Consider the following 18,711-nt stretch of genomic DNA (forward strand, 5'->3'; position numbering starts at 1 on the left):
AAAATATAAGCAGATTCAACTTCGGCTTTAATGAAATCTTATTTTCTTATATGTAGAAGGGGGACCGACTCAGTGTGGCGGTGAAGACTTGTAAAAAAGACTGTGCGGCGGACGTCAAGGAAAAGTTCATGAGCGAAGCCTGTAAGTACCCCGGTGATCACGCTGTACAGTGTAACTTTGCAGCAAGTCACGAGGTGAGAGGCTGCAGCAGGGGGCTGATCAGTGTCAGATATTTGTGAACACAGCCAAGCACTGCACAGGCACCAGGATTTACATGATGGTGTCATCTCTAAGCTGGCATCTCAGTCCAGGAAGTAGATGGTGACCCTGAAGGATTCCTTAACAAAAAATGGCGCTGTCCTTCTGGAGAGAAAAACAGATAAATGCCTTGTCAGGGGGAGTCAACTGATTTCTAGCAGGCCTGCTAGTCTTGGCTTTCCATGCCTTTTTGCACCTCCCTTTCTTTATGTGTTCAATACTTTTTTCCCTGTGTCATTGCATTTTATTACAAATAACTGCATTTCTGAACCCATTTGTTTTGGTGTCTTTGTATGTATGGATTGCACGGGTTGTTACTGACACGTGGAGACAATTTCATGTCAATAGCCCCTTTAGAAATATATTTACCCAGATAAAAGGTGACGGGTTCAATACTTATTTTACCTGCTGTATGTACAGTATATATATATATATATATATATATATATATTTACTTTGTTTCACTGATTATTATTTTCCTCTGATAGATCTGATGAGAAATCTTGACCATCCACACATAGTAAAACTCATTGGCATCATTGAACAGGACCCCATATGGATTGTAATGGAGCTGTACCCATTCGGAGAGGTAACGGTTATTATATGGTGTTTGACAGCCATAGAATAGAATAGGTGGAGTTCAGTGGGCCCCTGGCTTCTTATAGGTTACTCCAACTTTTGTGTTCCAGAGCCCTCCGTTATATTCGCCATAATATATAATAAATAAAAAAATAGCAGGGATGGTGGGAACCCCTCATAATGGGCACAGCAGGTGTGCAGACCCGGGAACTCAGCATAGGGATGGTGGGAACCCCTTATAATGGGCACAGCAGGTGTACAGACCCGGGAACTGAACACGTGGATGGTGGGGACCCCTCATTATGGGCACAGCAGGTGTACAGACCAGGAACTCAGCATAGGGATGGTGGGAACCCCTCATAATGGGCACAGCAGGTGTACAGACCCAGGAACTCAGCATAGGGATGGTGGGAACCCCTTATAATGGGCACAGCAGGTGTACAGACCCGGGAACTGAACACGTGGATGGTGGGGACCCCTCATTATGGGCACAGCAGGTGTACAGACCAGGAACTCAGCATAGGGATGGTGGGAACCCCTCATAATGGGCACAGCAGGTGTACAGACCCAGGAACTCAGCATAGGGATGGTGGGAACCCCTTATAATTGGCACAGCAGGTGTACAGACCCGGGAACTGAACACATGGATGGTGGGGACCCCTCATAATGGGCACAGCAGGTGTACAGACCCAGGAACTCAGCATAGGGATGGTGGGAACCCCTTATAATTGGCACAGCAGGTGTACAGACCCGGGAACTGAACACCTGGATGGTGGGGACCCCTCATAATGGGCACAGCAGGTATACAGAACTAGGAACTCAGTATAGGGATGGTGGAAACCCCTTATACTGGGCACAGCAGGTGTACAGACCCAGGAACTCAGCATAGGGATGGTGGGAACCCCTCATAATGGACACAGCCGGTGTACAGACCAGGGAACTTAGCACAGGGATGGTGGAAACCCCTTATAATGGGCACAGCAGGTGTGCAGACCCGGGAACTCAGCATAGGGATGGTGGGAACCCCTCATAATGGACACAGCCGGTGTACAGACCAGGGAACGTAGCACAGGGATGGTGGGAACCCTTCATAATGGGAACGGCAGGTGTACAGACCCAGGAACTCAGCACAGGGATGGTGAGAACACCTCATAAAGGGGCACAGCAGGTGTGCAGACCCGGGAACTCAGCATAGGGATGGTGGGAACCCCTCCTAATAGGCAAAGCAGGTGTACAGACTTAGGAACTCAGTATATGGATGGTTGGAACCCCTCATAATGGGCACAGAAGGTGTACAGACCCAGGAGCTCAGCACAGGGATGGTGGGAACCCCTTATAATGGGCACAGCAGGTGTACAGACCCAGGAACTCAGCACAGGGATGGTGGGAACCCCTTATAATGGGCACAGCAGATGTACAGACCCAGGAACTCAGCACAGGGATGGTGAGAACACCTCATAAAGGGGCACAGCAGGTGTACAGACCTGGGGACCCATCACAGGGATGGTTGTAACCCCTCTATGGGCATAACTGGTATACAGACCCAGGAACCCAGCACATGGATGGTGGGGACCCCTCATAAAGGGACACAGCAGGTGTACAGACCTGGGGACGGTTGGAACCCCTCAATGGGTATAACCGGTGTACAGACCCAGGAACTCCAGCAGTGCAGGCTTTTAACAGCATCCACACTGCCAGTTATGTGCCGGAAACGCCTTATTGAATCACCTGAGCAACTTTTCCAGTAACTGCCTCTATGGTCTAGAAATGGCACACTAAAATAAATCATCTGATATGAATAAAATGTAAAAATTATTTTCTTTTTCAAAATATTTAGAACCCAATTAAACCCTCAGGTTAATTTAGCTAAATGCATTCCAGGTACATGAAAACAAAAGGTGTGCAGGTTCATACAATGTATTTTTCTTTAGAAAGCAGCCACAGTCTAAGTAGAAAAGCCTATCCTCTACCAGCATGCTACAGAGAAGACCCTTGCTCTTTGTATGGAAACAGCGGTCTCTCTGCAGAGGGACATGCCCCCGTTGATTCAGCAATCGAGCTCTTCAATCAGCAGGCAGAGTGAGTTTTGCTGATTGCAGAGCTATAGACCTGACTTGGCAGGGGCTGTGTCAGACCTCTGCAGAGAGACCACTGCTTCCACACAGAGAGCAAGATCCCTACTATAAATAAAATATTAGGCATGCAGTCCTTAGATCCATAGGCACTTGATGATTGTGGTCTTTCTTCTCTGGCGGTCATCACTGCTGGATAGAACTTGCGTAGTAAGCACTGAATAACCAGATGATGCTGTAACTGTGATTTGTTTTTTCTGCAGCTCGGCCAGTACCTGGAGAAACACAAGAACACCCTGCAGGTCATCACCATTATCAACTACTCATTACAGATCTGTAAAGCTCTCGCCTACCTGGAAGGCATAAACTGTGTCCACAGGTAACACAAAAAATAAAATAAAATCAGCTATTTAGCACGTATGAGTGGACACGCCAGGGAAAAAACCCATCCTACGGTATGGGCAATGCCTTAGGTGAGGGTCATTACTAGCTTTCGGCAATAGCCAAGTCTTATCATATCTTATGAAACCATCTTGTGGCATACAAGAGGAGATTCTAGGAAATAGGGCCCATCTTACGGTTTGGGCATTGCCCTAGGCGAGTCACTAGCCTAGGGCATTGCCTACAGTATGCAATACCTTAGGTGAGGGTCATTACTAGCTTTCCACAATAGCCATGTCTTATCATATCTTATAAGACCATCTTGCAGGGTATGAGTGAACATTCTAGGGAATTGGGCCCATCTTACAGTTTGGGCAACGCTTTAGGTGACGGTTCTCACTAGCCTTTGACAGAGCCAAGTCGTATCATATCTTATGAAATCATCTTGTGGCATACAAGAGGACATTCTAGGGAGTCAGGCCCATCTTACGGTTTGGGCAACGCCTTAGGTGAGAGTTCTCACAAGCCTGTGACAGTAGCCAAGTCTTATATCTTATGAGATCATCTTGCGGCATGTAAGAGGACATTCCAGGGAATGGGGCCCATCTTACAATTTGGGCAACGACTCAGATCAGGATCCCCACTAGCCTTTGACAGAGAAAGTCGAGCATTGCAATGTCAGCAAATATTTTAATTAATGAACAATTCAAAGAATGGTTTAAAAAAAAAATAAAAAAATATATATATATATATATATATATATATATATATATATATATCTTGGGGGCAGTTTGCCAGCTTGGGCAGAAGTCAGGGCTCCTTGTACAGACTTGGCCTAGGTAGGTTCCAAAGGACCCCCAGTGAAGACTTGCCCAGCCAGGTACTTGGAGTCTTCACATGGCGACCTCTAATCCTGTTATAATCCCTAACCCCTATTATAATCACTGTCATTTTTACAACAATTGGTGATAGTAGTCAATAAGCACGTTGTCTCATCTGCAAATTGTATTATGGTGGCTGCCATATGATTGGCTGCTCTGGCCAGCCCATATCCTTCGTAGTGTTCAGGGAGAGTTCTGTAAGCTTCTTGTCTTGTCTTTTCTTCTCAGGGACATTGCTGTCAGGAATATCCTGGTTGCCTCCCATGAATGTGTCAAACTTGGAGACTTTGGCCTCTCGCGGTATATTGAAGATGAAGAGTATTACAAAGGTCGGGACTTCCATCAAATGATAATCTTTAAAAGACAATTCACTATGGCTTGAAGACCTCTAAGAAAACAGAGGACACCTATTGGTTAACTTCTAGGCTCCTTTAAATGTCACATTGTGCCCCCACTGAGGAGATTCACCTTCTTAATTTGTTCTGTCACCAAGAACGAAAGTGATGGGGAATCCAAACATTTACAGCTGCACCTGGAACAGGAAACTAGGGGCAATCTTCCAATGGGGGCACCTGTACTGGTGATATGTCAGAGGTGGGATTTCCCCTAATTTCAGGAAGTTTCTTACTTCCTATTTGTATCTCTGGGGACTAGGAGTTAAGGGAACCCATTCCATTAGGCACAAAGACGGCAAAAAAAAATCTTAATTAAAGAAATTCTAACCATTCTGTACACTAATTAAAGAAAATGAAAATTTGGAAGGAGTCACGCTTTAAATTCTGCTTTAAACACCCTGCTTGTCAGTAGAGGACTGGGCTAGGGGGGGCAGTGCTAATAAGATATGTTGATCTGGTGGCCTTGACTGGAGGTACGTCTCCATTTAGACCTCAGTCAAAGTGGGGGCTGCAGTCAGTGACACATGGTGGGTGTTGTATATGTGTCTGCTCCCCATTCAGACCTGTCATAACAACGACTGGCAGAGGGGGGTCTCCCAGTACTTATTACTCTGAGGCTCTGGGACTGCTGTTCTCAACCTTTTCAACACAGAGGAACCCTTGAATTAACTTTCAGATCTCGGGGAACCCCTGCTAAAAATTACTATATCTACAACTTGTAATACATTAGTGTGACAGTCAGTGAGAAGAATGCTCCTTACAATCGTGGTCATTGGGAATAATGCCCCCCTTAAACACACACTCACCTGTCCAACGGTCCAGCGATGCGGCCGCCCGAAGCCTCGCTCTTCTCCCTCTCTGTCTGCGGCGCCGGCATCACTGGTGTGGGCGCCCGGCTGTGACAGTTTGCGGCTTCACAGCCGGGTACGCACTGCGCATGCGCAAGTTGCGCTACGCGTCGTGATTGGCCGGCAATCTTCTGGGACCTCTGACATGTCCCAGAAGATTGCAGGGAGGGAGGGGGCACTCTGAGCGGAAGTGGGAGCGGGTACCTGTCAAAACTAGGTACCCACTCCTCCCCCAAAAAAAATGACATGCCAAATGTGGCATGTCAGGGGGTTAGAACTGATTAAAGTGGAAGTTCCACTCTTGGGTGGAACTCCGCTTTAAGTATAGCTAAAAAGGTAATTGGTGTCAGTGGGAACTTATCTGAGGGACAGAAATTGCTCATTGCTCAAGGAACCCCTAGCAACCTCTGAAGGAACCTGAGGGTTCCACGGATCCCTGGTTGAGAAACCCTGGTCTGAGATGATGTGCAGCAGAATCTCAAGAACCACAAAGAAAGCCAATGCTGGACAATACGTGTAGCAATAAACCAAGTCCTTTAGGAAAAGCCCCGCTTTTGACCATGCCCATCAATTATGGTGCCACCATGGTACTTTCGCTAGCCTACGGAAATCTGTCCTTACCCTATAAGGAACTCAACCACCTCTGCTCACGTTGAAGGTTTATCTAGAAGAGAAATGTTACAAAATTAAAAATAAAGATTAGAAAGTTGATGTGGAGATCCTCAAACATAGCAGGTGACTTCATGATTAAGGATGAGCTTAAGGTTTGGTCCAACACAAGCTTAAAATGTGGAAAATGTCACTTCCAGGTTCTGGTGTCGCTTTCCCTAGCCAGTATGGCCAGGAAAGAAATGAATGGAGCAAGATCTGTACTCCATTAGCTTCATGGAGGTTAGGTGAGACATCAGGGGACTTTTTGTCCCCTATGTGATAAAAAATAAAAGTTAGTAAAAAAAATAAAAATAAGTATAAAAAATTAAAGGAGTTGTAAAGTCTCATGGTTTTTCACCTTAATGCATTCTATGCATTAGGGTGAAAAACCTTTTCCGCTTCACCTGCACCCCAGACCCCCCCTTTTTCTTACCTGAACTTGATCGTTCCAGCAACAAGCACAAGCCCAGCAGCTCCAGCCGCTGTCTTGGGTCCTCATTGGATATATTGATAGCAGCAGGAGCCATTGGCTCTCGCTGCTGTCAATCAAATCTATTGACAGGGGGCAGGGCCAAGTCCTGCTGTCTGTGTAAATGGCACAGCAGCGGGACTCGGGAGTGGGCCCGCACGGGTGCCCCCATGGAAAGGGGCTCTCCTTGGGGGCACCCGAAGAAGAGGAGGAGCCAGGAGTGAGACGCCCCAGAAAAGGAGGATCCGGGCTGCTCTGTGCAAAACCCTTGCACAGAGGAGGTAAGTATACCATGTTTGTTATTAAAAAAAAAAAAACAGTTACTTTCAAGAATTTTAACAACTCCCCCCTCTCCCGCACATACATGCAGGTGTAAATGTAATGTCGGGGGCACCTACGTGCAAAAACATTGATTGCACTACACGTGTTACATATTGCTGCACTTGTTGGAGTGAGAGCAATAACTCTAGACCCATTATTCACCATTAAAGTGGAAGTCTAGCCTATTCCTAACTAAGCTTAAATATACTCTTACCCCCCTTCTAAACCCTATTCTATATACCCTGTGAAAGGAAGATGTGTATACTTACCTATGGTGAGAGTGACCTAGTTCGGTCAAATTATTTAGCTGGCGGCCAGCTGTAGTGAAGAGGAGAGATCACCAACAACGGCTGCAGAGCCTGGGTGCTGGTGTCACTCATAGGCCTACTATGAGGCATCCGTTGTCAGGTGTCCCTCCTCTACACTAAAGCCCCGCTGACAGCTGATCACATGACCAGATTGCTCTCAGAATAGGTAGGTATACATATCTTCCTTTTACAGGGCAGATAGAAGAGGGTTTAGGGGGGGGGGAGCAGATTTAGGCTTAGTTAGGAGTAGCCTGGACTTCCACTTTAAGGCAACCCATATGCGAATTGGATGCAGCTTTTTCCCGCATCCAGTTCGCATGACGGGTGAGTGTGACCGGCTCTCAACAGAGCCGGTTCACACAGTTCTAGGGCGGGCGCCCATCCACATTTAAAAAGGGTCCAGTGCGTGTTTGGGTCCGATTCAGGTGTGAATTCAGGCCAAAATTTGGACCTGAATCACACCTGAAAGGGTTAACAGACAGGCACAGGACCCCAAGCACAAACCCGGGGCCGCACCCAGCCTGACTTGTTGGGATTTTTAAAGTGTTACCTAAAGAAAATATAGGGTACTGAAGTTTATTGCCATTTCAGAGGCACATGCTTTTTTAAGCCTTGACATGTTGGGTATCTATTTACTCGGCACAACCCCATCTTTTATATTTTATTTAAAAAAAATGGTAAATCTATTGTTATGCATGTCTCCTTGTCTGTTATTAATGGAGTTAGGGTTAGATGTCTCTTCTTGTCCAACTCTCATCTTCTCTCTCTCTTTCCAGCTTCGGTAACTCGGCTCCCGATCAAGTGGATGGCTCCAGAATCCATCAACTTCCGCCGCTTCACCTCAGCCAGTGACGTCTGGATGTTTGGTGAGAAATCAGGGTCAGATGAAATGGTCTGATCTCTAGTCGATTCTTGGAAGCCCAGAGGGGAGAAAGGTCAACTGTAAAGGAGGTTGTTAGTGGATTGGTGGAGTTTGAGGACCACTTGGATAGACAAAATTGTTGTGTTTCGACTCGTTAATTAACTAATTTTGTTTAGTTAAATTTGTTAAATTCATTTTCAGAGCTTGTTTAATTTTGTTTCGGTTTTCAAATTCGAATGATTATTTTTTTATTCAAATGCGGCTACCGAATTTTTCACATCTAAGAATTGCAATATGTTTACATTTTATATTCGTTTCCAAACTCAAAATTGAATTCGACTTCAGTTATTTGGGACAAATTTTGTTTCCTTATTTCAGGAGGATTTGTTTCTATTTTTACTGTTGTGATTCAGAATTTGGATACATCCGAATTTCCGAACAACGAAAAAGGAGTCCGAATTTCGATTCAGAACAAAACAAATTGCACATGTCTACACTTGGAAGCAAGGGCTGTTAGGGAAGGAATCCACGGTGTTGGATGTAAGGTCACTGTGGCTAATTTTATTCAAAAAGTCAGAAACAAGTCTGGTGTAGTTGAGTTTTCTTCAGGTGAAATTCTAGTTATGGGAGAAGCTCACAGTGTGCAGTGAAATCAGAGTAAGCCATTTCAGTAGAGGAGGGGAGCCTGTACAACTGTGCAAGACTGAAGGGAAGGTCGGAGGTCTTTTGTATATAGTGTGAACCCATTTTCTTTTTTTGTGTGTTTCAGGGGTCTGTATGTGGGAGATCCTCTCGTTTGGCAAGCAACCATTTTTCTGGTTGGAAAATAAAGACGTCATCAGCGTCATTGAAAAAGGGGACCGTCTTCCAAAACCTGAGATCTGCCCGCCAACTCTCTACACATTAATGACCCGCTGCTGGACCTATGACCCCTCAGAGAGGCCCAGATTTACGGAAATAGTCTGCAGTCTAAGGTAATCGTCACTGTCTGCTCCACCATGAACAGGACCTTCTAAAAACCAGAATATGAAATGAAAGTAGCATGTAGGTGGGGCGCGGTGGCAATAAGACACACAGTCCAAGTGCGATGAAAGAACTTTTACTGAATAAAATTCACAATTAACCTGGTGGAAAGACTGCCCAACTAGAACAGGTTTCAGCCAAACTGACAGCGCCTGTTAGGAGACCCAGAATGCGGCCTGGTCATCTCGTGCCCAAGTGGGAAGATGTCCACAGAAGATACAGTACGAGCCCTATGCTTTTCCTTGTCAGGAACCTTTTCTTGCCGCTAATTCTGTCCCTACCAGACAGATGACCTGTCCCCACTCTACCCACTTGCAAAATGCGTGCTAAACCTGGGAACAAGGGTCCTAAATAGGTTCTACATGCTAACGTGATCTGTTTTAGTGTGCGGGCCGGGGTCTGTTGTGTGTCGGCGGTGGGGGCGTTACCTTGTTTTATTAAAGCTTAAATGCCATAGGCTGTGAAAGACGCCCTAATGCCCCTCCTAAGGCAGGTGCAATGCAGCACAGCGCACCTCCCTTTACCCAGCATAAAGTGCTGAGCCATGAAAAATGCACTTATTTTTTACTGATGTTAAATGGGCTGCCTATTGCAGTGCATTGCATATTGTTGCACATAAATGGGTGAGCTTCAGTGCAATATGTTGTGGTGTTTGCGGTGTTTATGGAATACCAGGATGGCTAAACGGTTAAGAAGTTGGCATCCAATGTGGGTTTGATCCCCCCACTCCGGGTATGAGCTGGTAACTTATTGACCCATGTTCTATTCACCAACCTTTTTGGATGATCTACAGTAGTGGTCTCCAAACTTCGGCCCTGGGGCCAGATGTGGCCCTTTGCTTGCTTTTATCAGGCCCTTGGGGCACTATTTTCATCCACTGGTACCAACAATGGGACATAATTCCCCCCATTGACACCAATGAAAAGTGCAGAATACCTCTCAATGACACCAACAATGGGGAAGAATTCTTCCCAGTCCCAACAAAGATGGGGGACAATTCTCCCAATGACAACAACAATGGGCCCAATGGCACCACTGATAGGGCACAATTACTCCCAATGACACCAATGATAGAGCACAATTCCTCCGATTGACACCAAAGGTGGGGCATTGTTTACTCCCACTGACATTGGGACCTTTTCTATTACCAAAGGCTACAGTCTGCCCCCCCTTTAAGTCTAAAGGACATTAAACTGGCCCTTTGTTTAGAAAGTTTGGAGATCCCTGATCACAGCTATGACCGTGCCGTCCTGGCTATATGGTAATTTTATAAACATTTAGATGAACCAAATGTATGTTACATTTAGGGTACCAGTGTTCAATTTTTATAAAAATAATTAGTGTTGTTCAGAAGTGTGGTCCTCACTCCGCTCCAACAGCTACTGATGTTACATCAGTCTCAGACTGACCTACTGGACGACCAAAAAAATCCTCCTGAATAAGCCAAGGTACTACTACTACTACATCTTATAAATCAGGGGTGGCGAACAAGTTCGACAAAAGGAGCCAAAATTTTAAACCGTGAGAGTCAGAGAGCCACACCACGCAGTGACCTGCCAAAACAGACAAACACTCACACAAAAGCATATAACTTTAACAATAATATATTAAACACATAATATAACATGCTCAGTCAGGTGTTTTTTGTTACCTTGTTGAAATTATTTATTTGCCGGCGTACGACGACCCCCTAATTTTCCAGCTAAAATTTTGGTTTTGGCTCTGCCCATACATTTGGTCCCCACCAGCCTCTCTGCTGCACATTTGTGTCCCCATCAGAGACCCCTGCACAATAATGTCCTTATCAGAGACCCCCACACACATAAATGTCCCCCATCAGAGACCCCCACACACATTAATGCCCCCATCAGAGACCCCCTTAGTGCACCCCTTCCACATTTGCATCCTTCATCAGAGCCACCTCTCTGCATTTAGGTCCTATCAGAGAGCCCCCCCTCCCCTCCTCACCTGCTGCTGTTGATATGCGCAGGGTCACGGATGGTCGTCGGATGGTCGGTGCTGCTGCCAGTGCACTCCAGTGCCTGCTGAGGCCTCCTCAGGGTGACTTAGGTAGCTGGTTAGATAAGGTTTTGCGGAGCCTCGGCAGGGAAGATGTCAGCGGGTGGCTGTCTCGGCTGAGCTGAGCCCTCGTCAGTCACTCAGACATGTCCGTGACAGGCAGCTGAGGCGGGAGGGAGACACACGGGTCCCCACGCTCTCTGGCCCGTGCAGTTGGGAGATGGGAGACTTGATGACGCAGCCTGGGGGCGGGACTACGCGCTTGGAGATCTCTCCTCAGAGGTCCCGCAGCATAACAAAACCAAACTTGGCAAAGAGCCACAGTATACCAAATAATAAGAGGCAAAGAGCCGCATTCATTTTGGCCGGGAGCCGCATGCGGCTTGAGAGCCGCGTGTTCGCCACCCCTGTTATAAATGAAAGTGCAGGGCTGCTGTTAGAAATCATGGGGATTCATACAGCCAATGCTTCAGTTATGAGAAACTCTCCCCCCCCCCCCCACTCTCCTTCTTGAAGGATCCTACTGTGTGCTTTGAGGTGTCGGCGGAAAGGAGGGAAGCCAGATGCTCTGTGGGGATGGTGGTGGGGCACACATGGGGGCCTAGGCAGCAGGGGGAAATGTATGGTGCACAGGGAGGGTGATTGGTGTGGTGGTGGTGGGGGGGGGGGGGGGTGGGTTATTACTGGAACTGATCCCCTGTATGACTCTCTCTGCAGCAGCTAAAAGCCAACAGGGGGGAGAGGAGAAGAAGAAAGCTTTAGCTGCTGCAAAGAGAGCCATACATGGGATGCATTCCAGTTATTGCCCCCCCACCACACCGATCACCCTCCCTGCCCACATACGATTCCCTCTGCTGCCTGGGCCCCTCTGCTAACCCAGGCCTCATACAGGAGGACCGGTGGTACTCCCTTATCCACCCACTGCCCTGCCCTGACTGAAATTACTCTAGGGACGAGAGATCTGAAATAATTTCAACTCTACTCCTCATGGAAAGAGGTAATGGTGAGCAGTGCTTATGATCATCATCTGCAGGAGGTGCTGGCTCCTGTTTTAAGCTAAGCACCACCACTGACACCAATGATCTGGGGATGGGGGGGTATTCTCCCCTGGGAACCACTATTCCACTAACAACAATTTGAGGGGAAGGAGCCATTCTCCCCTGGGGGCCACTATTCTATTGACACCAATGATTTGAGGGACTTTGTTTCCCTAGGGGCTACTTTTCTACAGACACCAATGATTTGGATTGCTATTCTCCCCTGGGGTTCACTATTTAACTGACAAAGATGCTTTGAGGTGCTATTGTTCTCTGGGGCTCACTATTCCACTGACACCTATGATTTGGGAGGTTATTCTCTCCTGGGGACCAATCTCCAACTGATACCAAAAATAATGTAGGGGCCATGTTTCCCTGGTGTCCACTATTACACTGACACCATTGATTTAGGGCCATTCTCCCCTGCGGACACTCTCCTACTGACCTCAATAACTGAGAGGCTAGACTCCCCTAGGGACCACTGTTCTACTGACACTAATGAATTGTGGGGCTATTCACCCCTAGAGCCCATTATTCCATTGAGGTCAATGATTCATTTTTTTTTCTTTCAATAATTATTTATTGAAAATACCAATAACATAAAGCCAGTATGTGAATCAAGAGCATCAATATAGAGGTGACTGATATGCACAGTTAACATTGTTAGCTTTAGAGTAGAAGTGAGATTGTTCAAGTCAACTCAATAGCTTATAAGCAAGTAAATACTAAGCCAACATTAAATGGAGGTTTACAGAGACCTCATAGGCTGGGTGCTGTGTGCTTGAGGCTCACCAGGCATTGCACAGGAGGTAGTAGCTCGGATGCACCTTTTCCAGTATAACCAAGGTCAGCCAGGAAAAAATAAGTGTTTTAGTAGCGGAGGGTGATGAAGAAGGCCAATTGTCCATGGAATGCTTGTACTTGGTCTTGCTCCACACTGGGGTTATGGGACTTGTGGGTATTGGTTGCTTGGTGGATCCAGGTAGGGAGTTAGAGGGAGTCGAGGCAGGATCTTGCGAGATGAATTTCAAGTTCAACAGTGGCCGTTCCCTGTCCGGGAAACTGAAAAAGAAGTACGTTTTGTATAGGTAAACTTAAGTGCGAATGGAAAGGCCCACCGGTACATAATGTCTCTTTGGTTATTCCATGTCTATTGGGTTATCAAATTTATTTTTATTTATGTATTTTATTTATTTAAAAAAAAAAAAAAATATATATATTATTATTATTTATTTTATTTATTTATTTATTTAGATTGTTCTATTAAGTTATTTGGTTATCAAATGTCTATTTGGTTATCCGTCTTATCGACGGTTAAAAGTGGCTTCAGGGATCTTTTCCTTTGGATAGTAGATAGTCTCACCGGACCGAACCTCCTGAAGGTGGAGGAGAGCTTCACCAAACTGATGCTGCTAAGGGCACTTGACTTGTGGGTTGTGATTGGCTATGGGGTACGCTTGACTGCCGGGACAGTGCGGAGCTCCCGGGTTAAGCAGCCATCTTGGATGCTACAGCACATGCGTCTCTTGAAAGGCTATTTTCCCCTGCAGACCAATATCCCACTGACACTAATGATTTCAGGGAAGAATGGCATTCTCCTCTGGGGCCCACTATTCCACCGACACCAATTATTTGGTGGTTGATTCTCCCTTGGGGCTCAATATTTCACTGAAACCAATGATTTGGGGGCCACTATCCCCTGTTGATTATTGTTACACTTACACCAAAGAATTAAAGGGCCATTCTCACCTGGGGCCCACTATTTCATTGATAACAATGATTTTGGGGGCCATTCTCCCCTGTTAATTATTGTTTCACTTACACCAAATATATAAAGGGCTATTCTTACCTGGGGCTCACTATTCCATTGATAACAAAGATTTGAAGGGTCTATTCCCCCCCTGGGGGTCACTATTCCACTGATACCATTGATTTGGGGCCATTCTCCCTGGGGACACTATCCTACTGACCCCCCTAGGGGCCACCATCTTGCTAACACCAATGAATTGTAGGTCTATTGGGCCCTGGGGACCACTATTCCCCTAGCACTAATCATCTGGGAGGAAGCCTTCTACCCTGGGGCCCACTATTCCACTGACACCAATCATTTGGGGGAGGGGGGATTCTTCCCTGGAGCCCAGTATTCCACTGACACCAATAATTTGAAATGCTAGTTTCTCCTGCAGACCAATATCCCACTGCCACTAATGATTTAAGGGAAGAATGGCATTCTCCTCGGCGGGCCCACTATTCCACTGACACCAATTATTTGGGGGATGATTCTCCCCCGGGGCTCAATATTTCACTGAAACCAATGATTTGGGGGCCATTCTCCCCTGGTGATTATTGTTCCACTTACACCAAAGAATTAAAGGGCCATTCTCACCTGGGGCCCACTATTCTATTGATAACAATGACTTGGGGGGGTCTATTCCCCCATGGGGGCCACTATTCCACTTATACCATTGATTTGGGGCCATCCTCCCTGGGGACACTATCTTACTGACACCAATAAACTGATCAGCTAGTCTCCCCTACAGGCCACCATCTTGCTAACACCAATGAATTGTAGGTCTATTGGGCCGTGGGGCCACTATTTCACTGGCACCAATCATCGGGAGGGGGCATTCTTCCTTGGGGCCCACTATTCCACTGACACCAATTATTTGTGGGGAGGGGATGGGAGATTCTCCCCTGGGGTCCAGTATTCCACTGACACCAATGATTTGAGGGAAAGGCATTCTCCCTTGGGGCCCACTATTCCATTGACACCAATTCTTTTGGGGCCATTTTACCCTGGGCCCACAATTTGGGGGGCTATTCCCCGATGGGGCCATTATTCCACTGATACTATTAATTTGGGGGACTTTCTCCCCTGGGGAGACTGTTCCACTGATACCGATGATGTGAGGGTCCATTTTCCCATGGGGCCACTATTCCACTGACACTAATAATTTCGGGCACTTTCTTCCCTGGGGACACTATCCTGCTGACACAAATGAATTGTGGGGCTATTTGCCCCTAGGGGTCATTATTTCACAGAGATCAATGTTTTTTTTTTTGGGGGGGGGGGGGGGGGGTTCTTAATAATAATAATAATAATGTATTTGAATAATGTATTGGTTTTTTTTTAAATCTATGATTGTATCAGACAAATACATTATTAAATAAGAGACAAACTGCCATCTACAGACTGTAGGGGGCTCTGCAAGTTGAAATCCTTTTCTGAATGAAGGCTTCAGCTTTGAAGTGATCACTAGGTATAGAAGACATAGTGATCACATGTTCAATAACCATAATGATTAGACCCCAATCTCCAGACATGGGAGTAAGTCACACATGTGCAAGTCACAAGCAAGTCTCAACTCTCAAGTCTTAACCTTCAAGTCTCAAGCAAGTCCCAAGTTACTGTGGCGAAAAGCAAGCAAGTCAAGTCATTTATTTTGGTCAAGTCACAAATCAAGTCAAAATACTGATCTACCCCCATTTTCACCTTTTTAATCAGTTAAAAGTCAGTGGTCAGGAAAGGTTCTGTTTTATTTTCAACATTAACAAAACTGCTTAGTGCTTTTTTCTTGGCATATTAAGGCTCCGTTCACATGTAGGCGTTTTGGGGAGTTTTTCTGCTCTAGGATCAGCTCTCAGAACCCCCAACAAGACAAATCCTATTCATTTCAATGGCCCCTGTTCACATCTGAGCATTTTGACGCTGTGAGCAAAACGCCCAACGCTCAAAAAAGTACATGAGCTTCTTTTTGGGCAGATTACAGGCGGTTTCCATTGGTCTCTATTCAATCTAAAAACGCCTGCACAAAAAATGCCTGCACAAAAAACGCCTGCACAAAAAATGCCTGCAAAAACGCCCTTAAAAACGCCTGTAATAGCAGCGCCAAGATGTGAACGTAGCCTAAAGAAACACTTTGAATGCCCAAACAGCTCAAAATCCTTCATCCGGTCATGTTTCAACACCACGGTCACTAAAAACAGGTTAAGTATTTCCATTGTTAAACAGCCAGTGTCCTAAAAATCAGAACACACTGAGGTGTTTTAAGTGACTGTGGTGTCAAGAACATAAGAGGCACATTCATTTTGCTTTAACACATCTTGAGAAAATGCAAATATTTAATAACATAAAAAAGTAAAGTCATGTCGAGTCATATGTCTCAAGTCAAAGTCAAGTCTCAAGTCATGAATGCCAAGTCAAAGTCAAGTCGAGTCTTTTATTCATTTTAGTCAAGCAAGTCTCAAGTCCTCCAACTGGTGACTTAAGTCTGACTCAAGTCAAGTCATGTGACTCAAGTCCCCCACCTCTGCCAATCTCTAGTATGGACCAAAGCTGTCATTGGTGGCTGGGTTTGATCGTATTGGTTGCTAGTTGTCAAAGGGAGGACATTTCTAAGGGTATCCTCAGCATAGTGCATCATGCAGAGTGACACGGAAAGAATCAGTCTGCTGCTTCTCTTTCACTGTCCAATCACAGGCTGGGGGAAGAGCAAGACCTGTAAGTTTTGACAAACTGTAGCAGACAAAAATTGAGTCTCCTTCTCTGCTAGATAGGGCTGTGCTATGTGGCAGAGCTATGTGAATCTCAGGACTGGATGGACAGAAATGCAAACCTTCTGGAGTTCAGCTTTAATGGGTTTGCTATTTGGCTCCATCGCACACAGTTCCAGACCTGTCGTCTAGTATGAAATTCATCCATAAACTGAAAGTCACAAGGATTTATGATTTCTGGTAGACCTGTAGATCAGAATAGCAGTGTAATATTGTTGGTGTATAAAGAGAATTTGTCAAAGTGGATGAAACGTCATCATTAGTATTTGACTATTTATGGCACAAAGATTGGATGCTGCATTTCCTGCCCCTCGCCAGCGCTGATTGTAAATGGGCCGCCATCAAATGACTGGAATAATGACTTTGCCAACGCAATGATCGATGGCTGCAGTGTCAGATGGAGAGAGAAGATCAGAAATTTGTTTCCAAATATAAACCTTCACTATTTGGTCAGACAATATATGGAACATGTGACTTTCATTAAAGAGAACCTGTCCGGGGAGACATGCTGTATGTAGGCTGCCATTGGTGCTCTCACCATCTGAAAATAATCGCCTGCTTGTTGGTTTCAGTGCTGTCTAAGTTGCTTATCTGTAAATGTCGAGATGCATGATGTGAGTTTTTTATGCTTTAAGGCTGGGGTCTCCAAAGTAGCCACAATTGGCAGCACTACAAGATCCTATATGCCCCCCCAGCTAGTGCCAGTGCCCTATTCCTGTGCACAGATTGAGGTTTTAGATCAGGAGAGGCTCCTCATGGTCTCTGCTTTATCCTGATTTAATGAGGCAATCTGGTGGAAACTCTGATATAAGGGGGTCTCTGATGGGGACACTGATGTAAGGGGTCTCTCAGAGGAACCCTGAAGTAAAGAGGACTATGATGGAGAATCTGATGTAAGGGGGGATTTTGATGGGGGCCCTGATGTAAGGAGGACTGTAATGGAGACCCTGGATATAAGGGGGCTCTGATGCGGCCTTGATGTAAAGGGGTTCTGGTGAGGACTCTGACTTAAAGGGGGCTCTGATGGGGACAATGATGTAAGGGGAGCTCTTATGGGGACCCTTATGTAAAGAGTACTCTGATGTATGGGACACTCTGAGAGGAATTCTGATGTAAGAGGGACTCTTAGAGGAGCCCTGAAGTAAGGAGGACTCTGATCAGAGGCGTAACTAGAACCTTCAGGGCCCCCGGTGCAAGAAACCATGAAGGGGCCCCCCAAATCCCTGGCTGGGGCCCTTTCCTTCAAGCCTGGGGCTCTTCCCACTGATCCTGGGGCCCTTTACTCTCCTTTATTACGGTCCCGCAGCGGGACCCTTTCACATGTTCTGCAGAGTGCCGCCTTCCTGCCATCTTGGGGCTTCCCCATAGTGGTGGAATGCCAGGGTCCGGTTGCAAGTGTGACCTTTGCGATCCTGGAAGTTCACCCACTGGTGTCAGTAGTTTTTATTTTTTGGTATTTTAATTGTATTATTTTTTATCATTTTAGTACATTTTTTTCATTGTCATAGTCATTCTCATGTCCATTCAGAAAAGGAATGAGCTGATAAATATCATATATTCCGACCCCTTCCTGGTTCTCTATTGTGACACATCCCCTGCATCAGCTGGCAGGAGAGGGGAGGGAGCACAGTGGGGGGGGGGTGGCAGGGGAGCACACAGGGGCCCAGAGACAGCAGAACACAAGTAAACTGGATAGGAGGAGTGGCGGGGGAAGCATACAGAGGAACCAATCTCCTCTATTTTCCTCCTGCAGCTAAAGGAGGAAAAAGGAGAACAGTGATTTCTCTACATGCTGCCCCCCGCCGCCTCCGCCGCCCCTCCTATCCAGGTTTACAGGGCAGCAGCACAGGCCCCCTGGAGCATGGGGCCCGATTGCAATTGCAACCCCTGTTGTTACGCCTCTGACTCTGATTAGGACTCCTGATGTATAGGGGGAGTCTGATATAAGGGGGGATTTTGATGGAGATCTTGATTTAAGGGGGGTCTCTGATGGGGATTCTGATATAAGGAGAAGCTCTACAGTAAGGAGGACTTTAATGGGGAACATGATATA

At 46.1% G+C, this 18,711-nt stretch overlaps 1 protein-coding gene across 3 annotated transcripts in view; it reads left to right on the forward strand.

The window, feature by feature from the left end:
- PTK2B (protein tyrosine kinase 2 beta) overlaps nt 1–18,711 on the forward strand; it is a 259,908-nt gene that overhangs the window by 193,473 nt on the left and 47,724 nt on the right. For all 3 annotated transcript variants that reach the window (XM_082251132.1, XM_082251130.1, XM_082251131.1), the window contains exons 16-21: nt 57–141; nt 747–847; nt 3,173–3,288; nt 4,400–4,500; nt 7,940–8,029; nt 8,795–8,999. In XM_082251132.1, the coding sequence (XP_082107258.1) occupies nt 57–141; nt 747–847; nt 3,173–3,288; nt 4,400–4,500; nt 7,940–8,029; nt 8,795–8,999 (698 nt within the window). The remainder of the gene's footprint in view (nt 1–56; nt 142–746; nt 848–3,172; nt 3,289–4,399; nt 4,501–7,939; nt 8,030–8,794; nt 9,000–18,711) is intronic.

Source organism: Pelophylax lessonae (assembly GCF_965119305.1).
Source record: "Pelophylax lessonae genome assembly, chromosome: 3".
NCBI lineage: Eukaryota > Metazoa > Chordata > Amphibia > Anura > Ranidae > Pelophylax > Pelophylax lessonae.